Source organism: Drosophila yakuba, chromosome 4, assembly GCF_016746365.2.
Source record: "Drosophila yakuba strain Tai18E2 chromosome 4, Prin_Dyak_Tai18E2_2.1, whole genome shotgun sequence".
NCBI classification, from domain to species: Eukaryota; Metazoa; Arthropoda; class Insecta; order Diptera; family Drosophilidae; genus Drosophila; species Drosophila yakuba.
This window is the reverse complement of record NC_052531.2, coordinates 555,340-572,943: the sequence shown is the minus strand read 5'-3', so window position 1 is coordinate 572,943 and position 17,604 is coordinate 555,340. Positions and strand designations below refer to the sequence as shown.

At 35.9% G+C, this 17,604-nt stretch overlaps 1 protein-coding gene across 3 annotated transcripts; it reads left to right on the top strand.

Annotated features, from left to right (window-relative positions):
• Positions 1-509: 509 nt before the first annotated feature.
• LOC6523727 (tau-tubulin kinase homolog Asator) lies at positions 510-16,920 on the top strand. Of its 3 annotated transcripts, XM_002099566.3 has the most exons (14): positions 510-547; positions 3,630-4,125; positions 4,211-4,576; positions 4,639-5,028; positions 5,086-5,289; positions 6,579-6,647; positions 6,707-6,919; positions 8,466-9,275; positions 9,471-9,610; positions 11,794-11,938; positions 12,122-12,506; positions 14,608-15,225; positions 16,275-16,374; positions 16,433-16,920. In XM_002099566.3, the coding sequence occupies exons 1-14, from the start codon at positions 525-527 to the stop codon at positions 16,668-16,670; spliced, it is 4,197 nt and encodes a 1,398-aa protein (XP_002099602.3). In that variant the 5' UTR covers positions 510-524; the 3' UTR covers positions 16,671-16,920. The 3 variants fall into 3 exon arrangements, with proteins under 3 accessions (XP_002099602.3, XP_039233100.1, XP_039233101.1); XM_039377166.1 differs by lacking the exons at positions 510-547; positions 6,579-6,647; positions 6,707-6,919; XM_039377167.1 differs by lacking the exons at positions 510-547; positions 9,471-9,610; positions 11,794-11,938.
• Positions 16,921-17,604: the final 684 nt, after the last annotated feature.

Below are 17,604 nucleotides of genomic sequence, written 5' to 3'. Positions count from 1 at the left end.
GGATCACGTGAATTCCGCGTTGATATTTGTTCGAAGTTTTTACCGAACTCCTCTAAAATTAAATCAGAATTTAAAAATAGACACATTTGCCTATACAGCGTAAATAAACGAAATCATAAATAAAGAAGAAACGCGAGGTGTGCCTAGCTAATTGATTGTATTCATTATTTCAAACACAATAAATTGTTTAAAAAATCTATATAAAGGAATAGAACAAACTAAAGTTTAACAAAAATTAAAGTTTTTGGCATTCAAATTAAAGGCAACAAATGATTATATCACTCTCAAATTATTCGCTCTTACAGTTATGAATTGGCTCCCACTTCTTAGAGTAAGCCTTAAATTAAATAGCGTGATTATTTCAATATTTTTCATATGATTACTTTAATAATCTTAAAGTTCTGAAAATACATATGCAAATCGATAGTATTTTGGGTCTCTCAAAGCAAGAGAAAACTAAAAAAATAAATAAAATTTAAGTTCCGAAATATCTAAGTTTAGAAACAGCACAGTTTACAGCCAGCATGCATTTGCAGGAGTACCTCAGGTATGTTTTGGACTCATATTCTTTCTTTAACACATGTACATATATGTAACACTATACTCAAAACTAATATAAATCAAAAAATTAAAACCAGAAATGGAAAATGACCCATAAAATCAGTGTTGATAATTTTCTATAAAGTGCAAAGCCCTTAAAATGTATTTATTATTTAAGTCAGACCCGAATACAGGATTTAAGTATATGTATATATCCCAACATCGATTTGAAAACTATTTCATATTTTATCGGTGAAACTTTGGCAGTTACCCCAATGGAATATTTATATTTTTACGCCCTAACAAGAACAGAAACAGTACAAAAATTAAATATTAGTAAATTCTGAAAGTCTTTTTATAAATATAAAACTCAACTGGAGTCGGTCCTAACAAGTTATTGGGACAAGAGGGTATGTACTAGATCTAATAAAATACAAATTACAGCTAAACTTGCGTTTGACGGCGATTGAATTTTAGCGTTTTACAAGAAACTTACGCTGTCAAAAGTCTCGCCTTTATGGCTCCCGGGATCTAGACGTTTATACGAACGGACGGAAAATTCAAGCTCAACTCGACTATTGATCATGTTCATGAATTTAAACACAATTTATACACGACCATATCTATATGGTCGGAAGTATTATCTACTTTATGTTTATCTAACAACTAGTGTATGTTTATATAGTCCTTAAAAGCTTTTTTCCCGATAAGCTAGCTTATGATCAAGATCAAACATTAAGCATCTAAATAATATGGAAACTACATAATTGAATATTGGACAAAAGTCAAACGGATTTTTACAATGAAATCTCATTGGAAGTATATTTTCCGCAAAACCACAACTATACCAGTAACATTTATGACATATGGCGGCCATGGGCACCGTTGAGTGTTGAAGTAACCATTCAAAAAAATTAATTTATGTTTTTTAAATTTCTACTTATGAGCCCTGGTTTTTTTTACATACGTTCTCTAACCTTCTATTCGTAGCATAAACTAAGAATATAACGAATTTTGGCTGTATTCGAATAGGTCATGACGCGTGATACTGTAATGACCATGCGCAATTCCTTTTTGGAAAGAGAGCTTATTTGTTGTCAGCTGGCTTTGAGTTCAACTGACAGAGAACTTGGACAGAAAGCTCACTGAAGCTTACAAATCGATACATGAATTTTGTTCCGTGAAAACACTTAAATATACAATATCAAATAAATCCTATAATTTAGTAAATTTTTGTTGTACTGTGTGCATCATCGAAAACGCAAAGCTAAACTTCGTTAAGGAAAATTAAGGCATGTGTTTTACCCTGTTAAACACCGCGAATAAAAGGAACTCTTCAGGAAAGCGATATATATCTGTGAATAGTGTTAAAATTGTTTCAAAAAACATTAATAAAGACGTTTAAAGTTCACGTTTTTCTAAACTAATCCATATTTGAATGGTATGTATAAACTCAAAAAAAAAACCGGGTTTAAACATCCAAAAAAAGTCAGGAATGAGAGAGACAACTTAGGCAGAAGTTCCCTTAAATATAAAATGTGCGTACAAATATTTTTTTTTTATTTTAAGGAGCAGATAATCATTTAAGCCCAAATTTTGTAAGGCCTAAAGATTTAAAGTATATTTTTTGACGTGGTGTAAAAGTCTCTTATCAAAGGAGGGGATGTTTTTTAAAGGGTGTGATAACTAATTACGTTTCTATGCCGAATCGGAAAATAAATAAGCTCCTTCTGTACTGAATACTACTTTGTACATATTACATGCGTAGGTAAGAATTTACAACCGGGATGAAATTATATTGTATCTGGGAATACCCATTTCATAAAACACTTGAAAATCAATACAATTGCATATGTCGGACGTTTATTGTGTTTAAATTTCCGGCTAAAGTGCAAAATCTACATTTGTACTTTTAATTAAATGTGATCTTACAGATATGTAAGAAGATAAATAATATATATTGCTTAGAAAGAAACATTAGTGGTTGTGCAACATTTTTACAGCGGATATTCTTTCAAAAAAATTAACTTATTGTGGGAAAGGAATACCCTAGATACACAAATACCTTATGTTTAGGGGGACTGTTTACAATACTGTTGTGTTTGCGTCTACTTATGTTAAAATCTCATATGTGCCAGCATATTCACCTAGTGAAAAAATGTTGCCTTCTTTGCCAATCTACTTGCTCTATGGGATATCGCGTGAGTATCGTCGTATACCTGCGCAGCTATGATCATTAAACAACAGACGTGGGTACAGCGGGCGCAGAACTAGCGTTTACACTATGCCTTTGTCAGCTGTTTATTATTCTGAAAGAAACAGTCACTGTGACAGACGTTAAAAAGGATTTTAAAAAGAAAAAAAGTGTTATTTGCTTGTAAACAAAAAACAACCATGTAATCGAAATAGCTTTTGTTATAACAGTAATGTGTAAATTTCTTATTGGAATCGATAGGAAACTCAAAAGGTTCGAATTCTATGGTTGCTATGGGAATTAGAAGAATCATCGTTATTTTCTGTTTTGTTTTTAAGTTTATTTTTACGTTACAACAGAATTCTTTTCTTGGGTTGTTTCGTATTATTTATATTATTGGTTTTTATTTCACTGAAATATATTTTTATTTAGAACATAAAGCTTTAGGTTTCCTTTCAGAGTTTTAACAGTTTTAAAACTCCTTAGCTACGAGATCTGAGATTTCAGAGGATATTTAGATTTTTGTTTAGAGACAATAACTGATTAACAACCTTAAGGAACAGCCCCTTTCATAAATTTTTAAGTTTTGAAATTTTGTAATTCAGGAAAGAGGGTTGAACATCGATTCTTACAAAACATCAGGGAATCGATGTTATTATCGATCCTAAGCCGTGCCTGTTGAAATCATCGTCTTCAACTAATGTTATTTATTCCCTCCCTGGTGCGTTATAGAGCGCCCTAAATGATCTATATCATATTTAACTGATGTTTTGGGTTAATATGGTGCCCGTAAGTTGCTCTAAGGATGGATTCAAATTGACAGACACACTGTTTTTTTTTGTATTGTGTGGATTATGTAGAGATGGATAAGCAATGCAATTATTTTATGTTCTAGAAACGACGAAAATGTTTCCGCACCCGACGATGGAAATCAATCATGTCAGCCTTCTTCCAACCATGATCAGTACCTAAGTCATAACCGCAATTGCCAAAAAAACCTGTTGAGGCTTCACCCACCACCCCCATCTAAACCACCCCCGCTCGTTGGTGCCATCCTGCAAACCCGTCTTCTACATCAGATAAACTCGGCCGCCATTGCAGATGCGGATGCGGACTTGAACGCAATAAAGGAGCTTCGATACCCACATGTCCTGCAACGGTCAGCAACTTTGCCAGCAAAACACAACCGCTTAGGGGTTCGAAGCCGCGTGACCTTTAGGGTCCCAACGTCCAACCGCCCTGCTAACGATTCAGATTTTCATCTACCCCAAACTCAGGTTGCAGTCGCCGAAAAGGCCAAAATATTGGTTAAAGCCAAGGATAGGGAGTCCGTCAAAATGACTTCTGAGGATTTACTGCAGCCGGGTCATGTTGTAAAGGAGCGATGGAAGGTGCGTTTTATACTGAATGCGTGTATTAGCGTCCTTAATTTTTAGCGACTTTCTTATATTAACTTTTAAATTTTATACATTGCAGGTTGTTCGTAAAATTGGTGGAGGCGGCTTTGGAGAGATATATGAGGGTCAAGATCTAATTACCCGTGAACAAGTCGCCCTTAAAGTAGAGTCCGCCCGCCAACCCAAACAGGTGCTCAAAATGGAAGTCGCAGTTCTTAAGAAATTGCAAGGCAAGGAGCACGTATGTCGATTTATCGGATGCGGGCGGAATGATCGATTTAACTATGTGGTGATGCAGCTTCAAGGAAAGAATTTAGCTGAGCTCCGACGCGCTCAGCCGCGAGGCGCCTTTTCGCTTAGTACAACACTTAGGTTAGGGTTACAAATTTTAAAGGCCATTGAATCCATCCATTCAGTGGGATTTCTTCATCGTGATATTAAACCGGTAAGTTTTATTAAGTTTATTATTGTTCATATTGTTTATATTATTGTTCTTTTGCCATTTAGAGCAATTTTTCTGTGGGTCGTTTGCCTTATAATTGTCGACGTGTCTATATGCTTGACTTTGGATTGGCGCGTCAATATACCACTGGCACAGGGGAAGTGCGGTGTCCAAGGGCGGCTGCCGGTTTTCGGGGCACGGTTCGGTATGCTTCTATTAATGCACACCGAAATAGAGAAATGGGACGCCACGATGATCTGTGGTCATTGTTTTACATGCTCGTTGAGTTTGTAAATGGACAATTGCCATGGCGAAAAATAAAAGACAAGGAACAAGTTGGGTTGACAAAGGAAAAATATGACCACAGAATACTGTTAAAGCATTTGCCTTCAGATTTGAAGCAATTTCTGGAGCATATTCAAACGCTTACATATGCAGACCGTCCGGACTACGCGGTAAGTCAAACCAAAAACTTAACTTCTTATAATAAAATAATATTTTGACATCTATAGATGCTTATCGGTTTGTTTGAGAGGTGTATGAAAAGACGTGGGGTCAAAGAGTCGGATCCTTATGACTGGGAAAAAGTGGATTCCACGGCGATTGGAAATATAAGTGCAACAGGCAATTCATCAATTCCTATAAAAAACGATTACATGCATGGAAATATTACACAAATGACTGTGGCAGCATCTAACGCAAGTGGCACAGAATACGTGAGTTACTTTACAATTTTATTTGACGTAGAGCCCGATATTTACAACCCATATAAGCAAAGTATAATGAATATAAATTTAATAAGAATATTGTTAAAATGCAGTACGTAAAGGTAAAGGTGCGTCGTTGTTTACATTGTTAATAGGGAAACCAATTTGTGAAGAAACCTTAGAAATTTTTGGAAGGCATTTAAGAACACATAGTACTTGGATAAAAACAAGAGAGAACGCTGTAATCGAGTTCCAAAAATATTTGTTACCCGTTACTCAGCTAGTGTGAAGTGCGAACGAGACTCTTCAACCCTGACAATTTTTGGCGGTTTGTGGCCTGGCAAAACGATTTTTTTTAAGTAAAAGTGTATACTAGATCCGTTGAAAAGTATGTAACAGGCTGAAGGAAGCGTTTCCGACCATATAAAGTATATATATTTTCAATAGCCGAGTCGATCTGGCCATGTCCGTCTGTCCGTCCGTATGAACGTCTAGATCTCAGGAACTACAAAAGCTAGAAAGTTGAGGCTTAATCCCAACTTTACAGACTAATACAGACTCCAGAGACATAGACGCAGCGCAAGTTTGTCATGTTGTTCATGTTGCCACGCCCACAAACCGCTCCCACGCCCACACTTTTGAAAAATGTTTTGATATTTTTTTATTTTTGTATTAGTCTTGTAAATTTTTATCGATTTGCCAAAAAACTGCCACGCCCACAAACCGCTCCCACGTCCACACTTTTGAAAAATGTTTTGATATTTTTTTATTTTTGTATTAGTCTTGTAAATTTTTATCGATTTGCCAAAAAACTTTTTGCCACGCCACAACGGCCACGCCCACACTGGAAAAATGATTTGATATTTTTTCAAAGTTTTGTTAGTCTTGTAAATTTCTCTTGATTTGGCAAAACACTTTTTGCCACGCCCACAAGCCGCCAAAAACTGTCAGGGTTGAAGAGACTCCTTCGCACTTTCCAATAGTTGAGTAACGGGTATCAGATAGTCGGGGAACTCGACTATAGCGTTTTATTATTATTTTTGCCTATTTCTATTAAAATAAGAAAAAAAAACATTAAGTAAGAGGTATCTGATAGTGGAGGAACTGGACTATAGCGCTCTATCTTGCTTTATATAAAGATATTTTAATTATTAATAAGTTGAAGAAGCCATTCTCACTTGTTTCCCATCTCCATTAGAGGTGTTACTGTTTTATGTGCGAATTAAACCTTATATTTAAAAGGGCTCTTGTCGAAACTAAGATCTTCTTTTTTAAATCCATTCTCCTAATTTTACAAGGCACGAAAGAGAGCAGAAATCGAAACCGCACATATTACGGCGACCGATCCCCTAAATATGAAAGAAAAAGTAAGTGAATCAAAACTAAATCAGTATTGGAATTCGGTCAAATTTTATTTATATTAAAGGTTGACAAAAACTGTAATGCAACTTCACTAGCAACGCCAGCAAAAGGATCTGGTGAAGCCACTATACAACATGGTAATACTGCAAATAATCAAAATATCAAAACAAAAGGACTGCAACAGCAGTCTACCATGACCACAAATTCCCAAGTAGCCATACCAAATATCCAAAGTGCTCCAATCAAGTCAGGAATGACTGAAAGGGAGGATGTACAGGTAATGTTACCGCATATAGCCTTTCATACAAAGAACTATCAACTAAAATGACCAATGTACCATTAAATTTCTTGATATTTTTTAAAGTCATAGAATAAGGTTTTCGATTTATGAACCTCTGCCCTTGCCAGACATTTTTTTATTCGTCACTCGTAAAACAAAAAGGTTTTCTAGATAGGTAAAAGATAGGTAAAATATGTTGGGACTAAACATTCTAGTTCTAATTCAAATTGGCTAGAACAGTCATTTAAAGCTGAGTGAAGAAACTAAAACTAGATATATTATTTTAATACATTATTTTAGTAAATATCTTATTTGTCAAATTATTTTATATCAGACATTTTACCACCGTCGCTTTAAACTCATATCGTTAGGAAATTACGAATTAAGTATTCTTTGTAATCATCAAGAAATTCACATACTGTGTTTGACTTCAAGAAAACTTTAAAAAATACATATAATGTAAAAAAAATGTTTTAAAAAAAATATATTTTTTTACATTTTTTATTTAAAAATAATATTAATACAAATAATTAGGTTTAAATCATATTAAACCGGTAAGTTTTATTAAGTTTATTATTGTTCATATTGTTTATATTATTGTTCTTTTACATTTTTTATTTAAAAATAATATTAATACAAATAATTAGGTTTAAATCAAGAGTCGTGTTAGCCGATAATCGGATACACGTTACTATCAGATAGTGCAAATTCGAGCGAGGAATTTTTGCATAATTCTGGATCTAGGTAGACATTAGGAAAAACAAGAGAGAACGCTGTAGTCGAGTTCCCCGACTATCTGATACCCGTTTCTCAGCTAGTGGAAGGGAGAAGGAGAGTCTTAAACACTGACAGTTTTTGACGATTTGTACGCTTTAGAGTGGGCGTGGCAGAAAGTTTTTTGGCAAATCCGTTTAAATTTACAGGACTAAGCAGCTTTGGGCGGTTTGTGGGCGTTAGAGTGCTCGTGGCAAAAAGGTTTTTGGCAAATCGATAGAAATTTACAAGACTAATACAAAAATGAAAAAATATCAAAACATTTTTCAAAAGTGTGGGCGTAGCAGTTTTGGGCGTTAGAGTAGGCGTGGCAACATGAATCGACAAACTTGCGTTCGTGAGATCTCAGCGTTCATACGGACGAACAGACAGACGGACATGGTCATATCGACTCGGCTATTGATCCTGATCAAGAATATATGGAATATATTTGTATGGTCGGAAACGCTTCCTTATGCCTGTTACATACTTTTCAACGAATCCAGTATACCCTTTTGCTCTACGAGTAACGGGTATAAAAATAAAATCCCCAAAAAAAATACATCAGTATGGGCGTGTCAGTTTTGAGCGGTTTGTGAGCGTTTGAAGGGTAGTGATTAAAAGTTTTTTGGCAAATCGATAGAAATTTACAAGACTTATATAAATCGGCGGATAGTGATCCTAATCAAGAATATATTTACTTTTTAACGAATCTAATATACCCTCTTAAAGTTATAAGCGCAACAGTCCTTGCACTTTGGCTTGTGATTCTAAAGTACAGTTTTTACAGTATACGAAGATGGAAGAAAGGGCACCGACAAAATTTTTACCAATGAAACCTAATGGAGAGAGTGATAATATGGTTGATATCGCCGCAAAATGTACATTTGAACAAAAACACGTAGAATTAAATGATACTGAGATAGCTGGCAGAGCTTACTTGAGCGGGGTTGAACAGCATCAAAAGTCTCAAATAAAAAAATATAATTCACCTGAGATAACAAATAAGCAGGCACAGAGGCCTGGGACCGTAACACACGAAAATACCTCTGAAATCAATCGGTCAGCGGAGGAACAGAAATCAACGTTTGGGCGACTGCGTGTGCTCACAGCCCCGCCAATGAGTGTACATGATCTAACAGCGGGTGGAGGCCTTGGCCAACAAGTGTCAGAATTATCAGGAAAACAAGATCAGTTTCCTGCCCCTACCAATGCTGCCCCAATAGGTGGAATCACCCCATCCACAAAATTTTGCAGCCAGCATGGACAAATTTTTGGAATGGCTGCCATGCCAATTAATCGCCGTTCTGCAACGTCCACCAATTTACGGCCATCTTCATCTGGAGTTAATACCAATTCAAGCCAAAGGGTTAATAGTGGACCGACAGCTGGTGGAGGAGTCGGTACCGGAAGCAACACTGCCAGAAGCAGCGTTGCAGGTGATCATTCGGTCACTCAATTTGCTTTAATAGACGACGAGAACGTTTCTGCTTTGCAACAAGTAACCAAAGGAGGAGCGCTCACATTAGCATCGCAATGGAAGAGTCAGTTCGATGATTCTGAGGATACTACTGATAACGAATGGAATAGAGAACATCAGGTAAGTTTAAAAACTTCCAAATATACTATGCTTAAAATGTCTTTCCTATAGTAGTAATAACCTTTTTTCATAATATGTGATAATATGCATATATAAACTATGATCACAATCATGGGCTTACAGTTAAAAATGTTGCCACATGTTTTTGATTATTATAAATCATATATAAATTATCAAGTAAATTTTGCCTCGCAGTTGCAACCCAATTTGGAGCAATTGATTAAACTGGATATTTCATTGCCTTTAAATGAAGCCAAACAATTTGCGCAACATGTCGTCGCTGATACAGGCAAATCAAAAAATCCTCCAGCCCAAGTAAAGGATAGACCAAAGAGGTAAGTTGTGTACATATGAAAACATTTTTCGAAAGTGCGGTCGTGCTAGTTTTGAGCGTTGGAGTGGGCGTGGCAACAATGTTTATAGATACGCATTCTTCTACTAGGTCAGTTGATAAATTAATTTGTAAATTATATCCCTATAATTTTTAGTAAGCCCTATCCTTTAAAAAGCACATGTATAAAGATGTCAGCTGTGGGTTTTATTAGTTTGTGACTTATAGAATTTGGAGAAAAGCTACTTTTGTTATTGTACAAAAATGGATAAAAAAAATGTTGTCGTGTGTTGTCGTGTGTTGATAAAATACTGCTTTTTGAAGGGAAATGAGTTCTCCATCATTTCACTCAGTAGTCCAATCGACAGTCATCCGAGTGGACTGCACACGATAAACCCGCTCCAACGTGAGGAAACCCCCAACAGTCGGTTGGCAAGGTTATGGCGTCTGTATTTAGGAAGGCGTGTGGAATAATTTTAACTGATTACCTTGAAAAAAGAAGTCAAGGCCGCGTTTGAAAAAATAGAATGTGCCATTTCACAAGTCAATAAAAACTATGGCAAAAATTAATTTGGTCTCGAATTGCTTCCGCATCCACAGTATAATCCAAAATATAAGATAATCTTATACCCGTTACTCAGCTAGTGGAGTACGAAGGAGAGACTTAAACAATGACAGTTTTTTGCGTGGCAAAATGTTTTTTGGCCAATCGAGAGTTATTTACAAGACAAACGAAAATGTGAAAAAATATTAGAACATTTTCCAAAAGCGTGACAAAAATTTTGAATGGGCAAATCGATAAAAATTTGCAAGTCTAATATAAAAATGAAAAAGTATTAAAACATTTTTCAAAAGTGTGGCAGCTTTGGGTTGTTTGTGGGCGTTCGAGTGGGCGCCGCAAAAAGTTTTTTGCAAATCGATAGAAATTTACAGGAATAACAAAAAAATAAGAAAATATCAAAAAAATTTTAAAAGTGTGGGCGTGGGTTTGTGGGCGTTAGAGTGGGCCTAAAAATATCAGAACATTATTCAAAAGTGTGGGCGTGGCAGTTTTGGGCGGTTTGTGGGAGTTAGAGTGGGCTTGGCAACGTGAATCGACAAACTTGCGCCGCGGTTATGTCCCTTTTAGCTTTTATAGTTTCTGAGATCTCAACGTTTATACAGACAGACAGACAGACGGACAGACGAACATGGCCAGATCGACTCGGCTATTGATCCTGATCAAGAATATATATACTTTATATGGTCGAAAACGCTTCCTTCTGCCTGTTACATACTTTTCAACGAATCTAGTATACCCTTTTACTCTACGAGTAACGTGTATAACAACCTTTATTATACCCTTAACAACCTTTATTATACCCGTTACTCGTAGAGTAAAAAGGGTAACTAGATTCGTTGAAAAGTATGTAACAGGCAGAAGGAAGCGTTTCCGACCATATAAAGTATATATATTCTTGATAAGGATCAATAGCCGAGTCAATATGACCATGTCCGTCTGTCTGTCCGTCCGTTTGAACGCTGAGATCTTAGGAACTACAAAAGCTAGAAAGTTGAGATTAACCACACGGACTCCAGAGACATAGACGCAGCGTAAACTTTTCGATTCATGTTGCCACGCCCACTTTAACGCCTACAAACCGCCCAAAACTGCCCAGCCCACAATTTTGAAAAATGTTTTGATATTATTTCATATTCTTATTGGTCTTGTAAATTTCTAAAATAGTTTGATATTTTTTATTTTTGTATTAGTTTTGTAAATTTCTATCGATTTGCCAAAAAAACTTTTTGCCACGCCCACTCTAACGCCCACAAACCGCCCATAGCTGCCACGCCCACACTTTTGAAAAATGGTTTGAAATTTTTTTTTACTTTTCTATTGCTCTTGTAAATTTCTATCTATTTGCCAAAAAATTTTTGCCACGCCCACTCTTACGCCCACAAACCGCCAAAAACTGTCAGTGTTAAAGACTCTCCTTCGCACTTCCACTAGCTGAGTAACGGGTATCATATAGTCGGGGAACTCGACTATAGCGTTCTTTATTGTTTTAAGAGTGTGCGAGTGGGAGTTCAGGTCGGCTTTTTGGAGTGACCAAATGTGTTTGGCATATATATAGAATTTGTAATAGTATATATACATATATAGTAAATACATTGATAAGCATGATTTCTAATATGCTCCAATAGGTACACACTAAACATAACTGGAATTGAGAATTATGAAGCATTGAGAATCTCAATACCAAACTGCTGGTCCGAGCCTGCAATGGGTAATGTATTACGAAATGGCTTGGAGCCGCCGGCTGTGCAACAAGCGGCATTTGATGACACAGTAAGCATATTTAACAAATCACTATCAGTGATAATATATATATTTGCATGTTATTTTGATTGTAATCTTAACAGAAGACATTTTAAGTATTAGTACCCCAAAACTGTTTAAAAACAAAGAACCACTTCAATTGTGTATTTCGCCCGAAACCCCAAAGGTAATATTAATTATTTACATTTTTAGGTATATCGCATGGATATTGCGAGGAATGTCTGTGTGCGAGAAACTTATTCGGAAACCACTTATTTGGCTAAGGTTAAGCCTACCACCTCGTTGGCTTTAAGGAATATGCTACCGTCTCTTTTTAAAACAGATTCAGCATTAAATAATACTAATGACAGTCAAGATAAATCGAAACATCGAAGCAGCCTTCCCAATGTTTCAGTTAACGATTTTGACAACCAACTAGTGCAATCGAGTTCTGACGCAATACTTGTTGAGGACGCTAAAATGCCCTGGCGAGTACAGACAAAGGCATGCCAAAGAAGTAATTTAGGTTTAGGATCAACGATCCAGGACAACAACTGTTGCATTAGTGGGCGACTGGAAATTCGTGTTATTCCCAAAGGTAATTTTATATTATTATTATATTAATAATTATAATTAAACTCTTCGAAATATAGTGAGTAATTTAATGAATCCGGATCATTAGCTTATTTACATCCTATATATATAAGTTTTATAAAAAACTATAACAAAAACAAGAGAGAACGCTATAGTCGAGTTCCCCTACTATATGATACCCGTTACTCAGCTAGTGGAAGGGAGAAGGAGAGTCTTAAACACAGTTTTTTGCGGTTTGTAAGCGTTATAGTGGGCGTGGCAGAACGTTTTTTGGCAAAACGATAGAAATTTACAAGACCAATATAAAATCGATAGAAAATTACAAGACTAATACAAAAAAGAAAAAATTTCAAAACATTTTTCAAAAGTGTGGGCGTGGCAGTTTTGGGCGGTTTGTGGGCGTTAGAGTGGGCGTGGCAAAAAGTTTTTTGGTAAATAGATAGAAAATTACAAGACTAATACAAAAATGAAAAAATTTCAAAACATTTTTCAAAAGTGTGGGCGTGGCAGTTTTGGGCGGTTTGTGGGCGTTAGAGTGGGCGTGGCAACATGAATCGACAAACTTGCGCTGCTTCTATGTTTCTGGAGTTTGTATGCCTCATCTCAACTTTCTAGCTTTTGTAGTTCCTGAGATCTCGACGTTCATACGGACGGACAGACGACCATTTAAAGTTTATATATTCTTGATCAGGATCAATAGCCGAGTCGATCTGGCCATGTCCGTCTGTTCGATGAACGTCGAGATCTCAGGAACTATAAAAGTTAGAAAGTTAAGATTACGCATGCAGACTCCAGAGACATAGACGCAGCGCAAGTTTATCGATTCATGTTGCCAAGCCCACTCTAACGCCCAAAACTGCCACGCCCACACTTTTGAAAAATTTTTTGAAATTTTTTCATTTTTGTATTGGTTTTGTAAATTTCTATCGATTTGCCAAAAAACTTTTTGCCACGCCCACTCTAACCGCCCAAAGCTGCCACGCCCACACATTTGATAAATGTTTTGACATTTTTTCATTTTTGTATTCGTCTTGTAAATTTCTATTTATTCGCCAAAAAACTTTTTCCACGCCCACTCTAACGCTCACAAACCGCCCAAAGCAGTCACGCCCACACTTTTGAAAAATGTTTTGATATTTTTTCATTTTTGTATTAGTCTTGTAAATTTCTATCTATTTGCCAAAAAACTTTGGCCACGCCCATTCTAACGCCCACAAACCGCCAAAACTGTCAGTGTTGAAGACTCTCCTTCGCACTTCCAATAGCTGAGTAACGGGTATCAGAAAGTCGGCGAACTCGACTATAGCGTTCTCTTTTACTCTACGAGTAACGGGTATAAAAATGTCGGCAAAAACCGTTGACTGATTTGTTTTAAATTGTATTATTTTTCTTGCCAATTTATATCCATATCCAAATTTGAACTTTCTTCCTCTCAATCCAAATACCTAAGGAACTTAACTAAAGCGGCCTCTCTTGTTTTATTTAGAAACCCCCTGTATTTAAAATTTTTATATCAAATTCTTAAAAATCTTTTCCATTCAAATTCTTACACAGATTATCATGTATAACTTTTAAAATTAATAGTGCGCAACAGTATAGTACTTTTTAATTTCAATATTTCAGATTTTTCCAAAAAATTTCTTTAAATTGAATTATCACTTTAATGTACACTGTAATGTACACAATTACCTAAACATATATGAATATGCAATGTCTATATTTCCATCAGCTGCCCATCGAAATTTATTATGACAGCGAAGGTAATTGACGTTATGGGTTCTTCTTGTATGTTTTTATACCGGTTACTCGTAGAGTAAAAGGGTAAAAGAAAGCGTCGTTCCTTCGTCTAGATCTCAGAACGCGCCACGGCTACACTTCCAGTCCAACCGACCATGAAGCGCTGCCGTGTATCTTATTCGCGAGAAGATAGACGCGATATAGGACTCGCACTCCCACTAGCTGAGTAGCAGGTATCAGATAGTCCGGAAAACTCGTATATAGAATTATCTCTTGTTTCTTATGATCACAGAAGCATTTTTAAGGTTTCCAAAGACTTTATTCATTAAATCATGTTTATTTAAATCAAATTTAAATCCCCTATTTAGAAACCTCTCATCTGGATGATTCTGTTTACTATGATGCGATGGGAGCTGTTAAAAATACTCCAACCACTAATGAAGGACTCGATCATTCTGATCCAGCCTTAATTAACTGTGATGAAATGGAGGCAACAGCTGCCGTGATTCCTTTCCCAAAAAATTCAATCAGTAAAAGTATGACACCATCCGACAAGGACGCAACCGAAGAGCGAATCGGATCTAATTTATGTGGCCAATACTGTGCCGGGGCCAATAAACAGAAGTTAAATGGAAACAGTGTAATGAGCAACATAATAAGTGATCATGAAAATAGCAATGCAGCTTCCCCCAGAACTCAACTTACAAAAGACAGCACTGTCGGCTTAGGGGAAAATGAGTGTGGATCTGATTTGCCGCTACTGAATCCAAGCAAAATTCCAGTACGCCAATCAAAATGTGCATCTTGGGCAGGTGCTGATATTATAAGTGCATCTAAGACACTTGAGTCCGTGGAAGTACCACAGGAAGTCTCTTACCATCCACAGTCTGACACGCCAAATTCTGTAATGGATATTATACCTGTTCGAAAAACCACTTACTCCATTGCTTTAGAATATCCCCCTAATATAACGGATCTTACACCAGGTTTGTAAAACTTTTATTGTGAAATTGAAGTACAATTACAGTTGACTTCAATACTTTTAACAGGGATCGTAAATTTTACCTGGAATTATTAACGTAACTAAGTTATATACAAAAACTACCAAATTAAATTATATAGGGATTTATCAAATTAATAATACTAGTGGACTATTTTTTTTTTATTTAAAAAAGTAAGGTCAGGAAGACCCCAGTATTTAATATTAATACTTTTTTCTAAAATTATGCATTGTTATTTAACAGTATTTAACAGTATGGCCTTTGGTGCATTACATATGTCTTCGCCATCCATAAATAAACGTCATTAAGAGTCGCGGTGTCATCAAGACTCGTAACGCTCGTTAAAGAAAGTCTAATTTTACTTCTTCTTTTCTTTGTTTACATTTACATTGTAATAAATGTAATATTTATGGTCCAAAACCCCGTTTATTTTGATCAAAAGTATGATAAATTGTATTTATACCCGTTACTCGTAGAGTAAAAGGGTATACTAGATTCGTTGAAAAGTATGTAACAGGCAGAATGAAGCGTTTCCGACCATATAAAGTATTTACATATATTCTTGATCAGGATAGATAGCCGAGTCGATCTGGCCATGTCCGTCTATCCGTCCGTCTGTCTGTCCGTATGACCGTCGAGATCTCAGGAACTACAAAAGCTAGAAAGTTGAGGTTAAGCGTACAGACTCCCAAGACATAGAAGCAGCGCAAGTTTGTCGATTTATATTGCCACGCCCACTCTAACGCCCACAAACCGCCTAAAACTGCCACGCCCACACTTTTGAAAAATGTTTTCATATTTTTTCATTTTTGTATTAGTATTGTAAATTTCTATCAATTTGAAAAAAATCTTTTTGCCACGCCCACCCTAACGCCCACAAATTGCCAAAAACTGCCAGTATTTAAGACTCTCCTTCGCACTTCCACCAGCTGAGTAACGGGTATCAGATAGTCGAGGAAATCGACTATAGCGTTCTCTCTTGTTTTATAATTAGAAATTATCTCTCTTTCAAACCTAATGCACTATTGATTTAGGCTTACGTCGGCGTAGAGAATCAACTGAAGGAAAGTATGTCACGGACCCAACACAATTGCCACTAAAATTTCAAAGACCACGATCTCGAACCTCTAGCAGGTATGGCCAAATATTGAAAATGTATAATGTACTCTAATTGAATAAAACTTTTTTAAAGAACCCGTGGCATTCCAAATGCAATGGTTGAAAATTCGGATGATAACGGCACTGTAATGAGCGCAGAAAAAACCGGACATGGTGGACGTCATGTCGTAAAAATCGAAGAATTAAATAATTTTACAACCAGAGACTTTTCTGCTGAGCTACACCCCAAGTGCGCCATTTCACCACCACCGGGGGATCCAAAAATGGAAAATAGTGCGCGACTTCGTCGTTACAGGCATAATGTAGAATAATCAAATAACTCCATGCTAAGTAAAATATGTATAGGCTCCAGAACACTGTATAATGGTGGCTTAAGGCTAAAACTGATTTAGTTTATTATTGGACAGCTGTGTGACAAACAATATCATTATTATCTTTATTGTGGGTCAATATTAATTTTCATCATTTTGTTGTACTTAAAAACAAAAGTTCTTATTTAGCCATTTACAATAAAAAAATTATGTAATCCAAAAGTAAATACATTAGATTTTTTCTAACGAACGTTTTTTGCTAATCTCCGAAATCTATATATATAATTGGATATGAACATTCGTATTATTTCAGAAAAAGGTGTTTTGGTGCTTATTGTTGAGTTTCTAATCATATTTATGACACTTATGAAATTTCAAAAAATTAAATTTCTTAAACCCATCAAGTGTATATTATTTTACCATTAATTGCACTGTAGTTTCCAAGAAAGTTATAGGTTTATGGCTTTTACGAATCCCGGAGTATATGCCGATTATTCTTACCCAATTATTGGGTCCGTTTTAACTTATATATTACTTGCAAAAGAAAGGAGGCTTTGGGAGGATTTATATCGACTCTGTTGATCGATAATATATGTATATGCACTATAAGGGGGGACGTCAATTTCACCGTTGATTCCTTACAACCAACTTAATTTAGATATTTAATTAGACTACTTTTCTTTGTCGAATGGCAGTTTATCCCAACGGAAGTTTCGTCAGTATGTGCGGGTATTTATTTCATTTAAATATAATTTGTGTCCCCGGACGATAATATATACACTTATAGGGGGGGACGTCAATTTCACCGTTTCCTGTTTGTATTTACAAGATACAAATTAATAAAACACAAATATTGGATGCCGGTTGTAGCATTTCTCTACTAAATAAAAAAATTAAAAGTCATGGAGTAGGACATTGTCGTACTTAACTAAAA

Excerpts from the sequence above, each read along its gene's own strand:
- LOC6523727 (XM_002099566.3), top strand. The coding sequence starts at position 525 with ATGCATTTGCAGGAGTACCTCAG. Across the intron at positions 4,126-4,210 it reads TTGTAAAGGAGCGATGGAAG|GTTGTTCGTAAAATTGGTGG; the intron begins GTGCGTTTTATA and ends TATACATTGCAG. Across the intron at positions 12,507-14,607 it reads AATTCGTGTTATTCCCAAAG|AAACCTCTCATCTGGATGAT; the intron begins GTAATTTTATAT and ends TCCCCTATTTAG.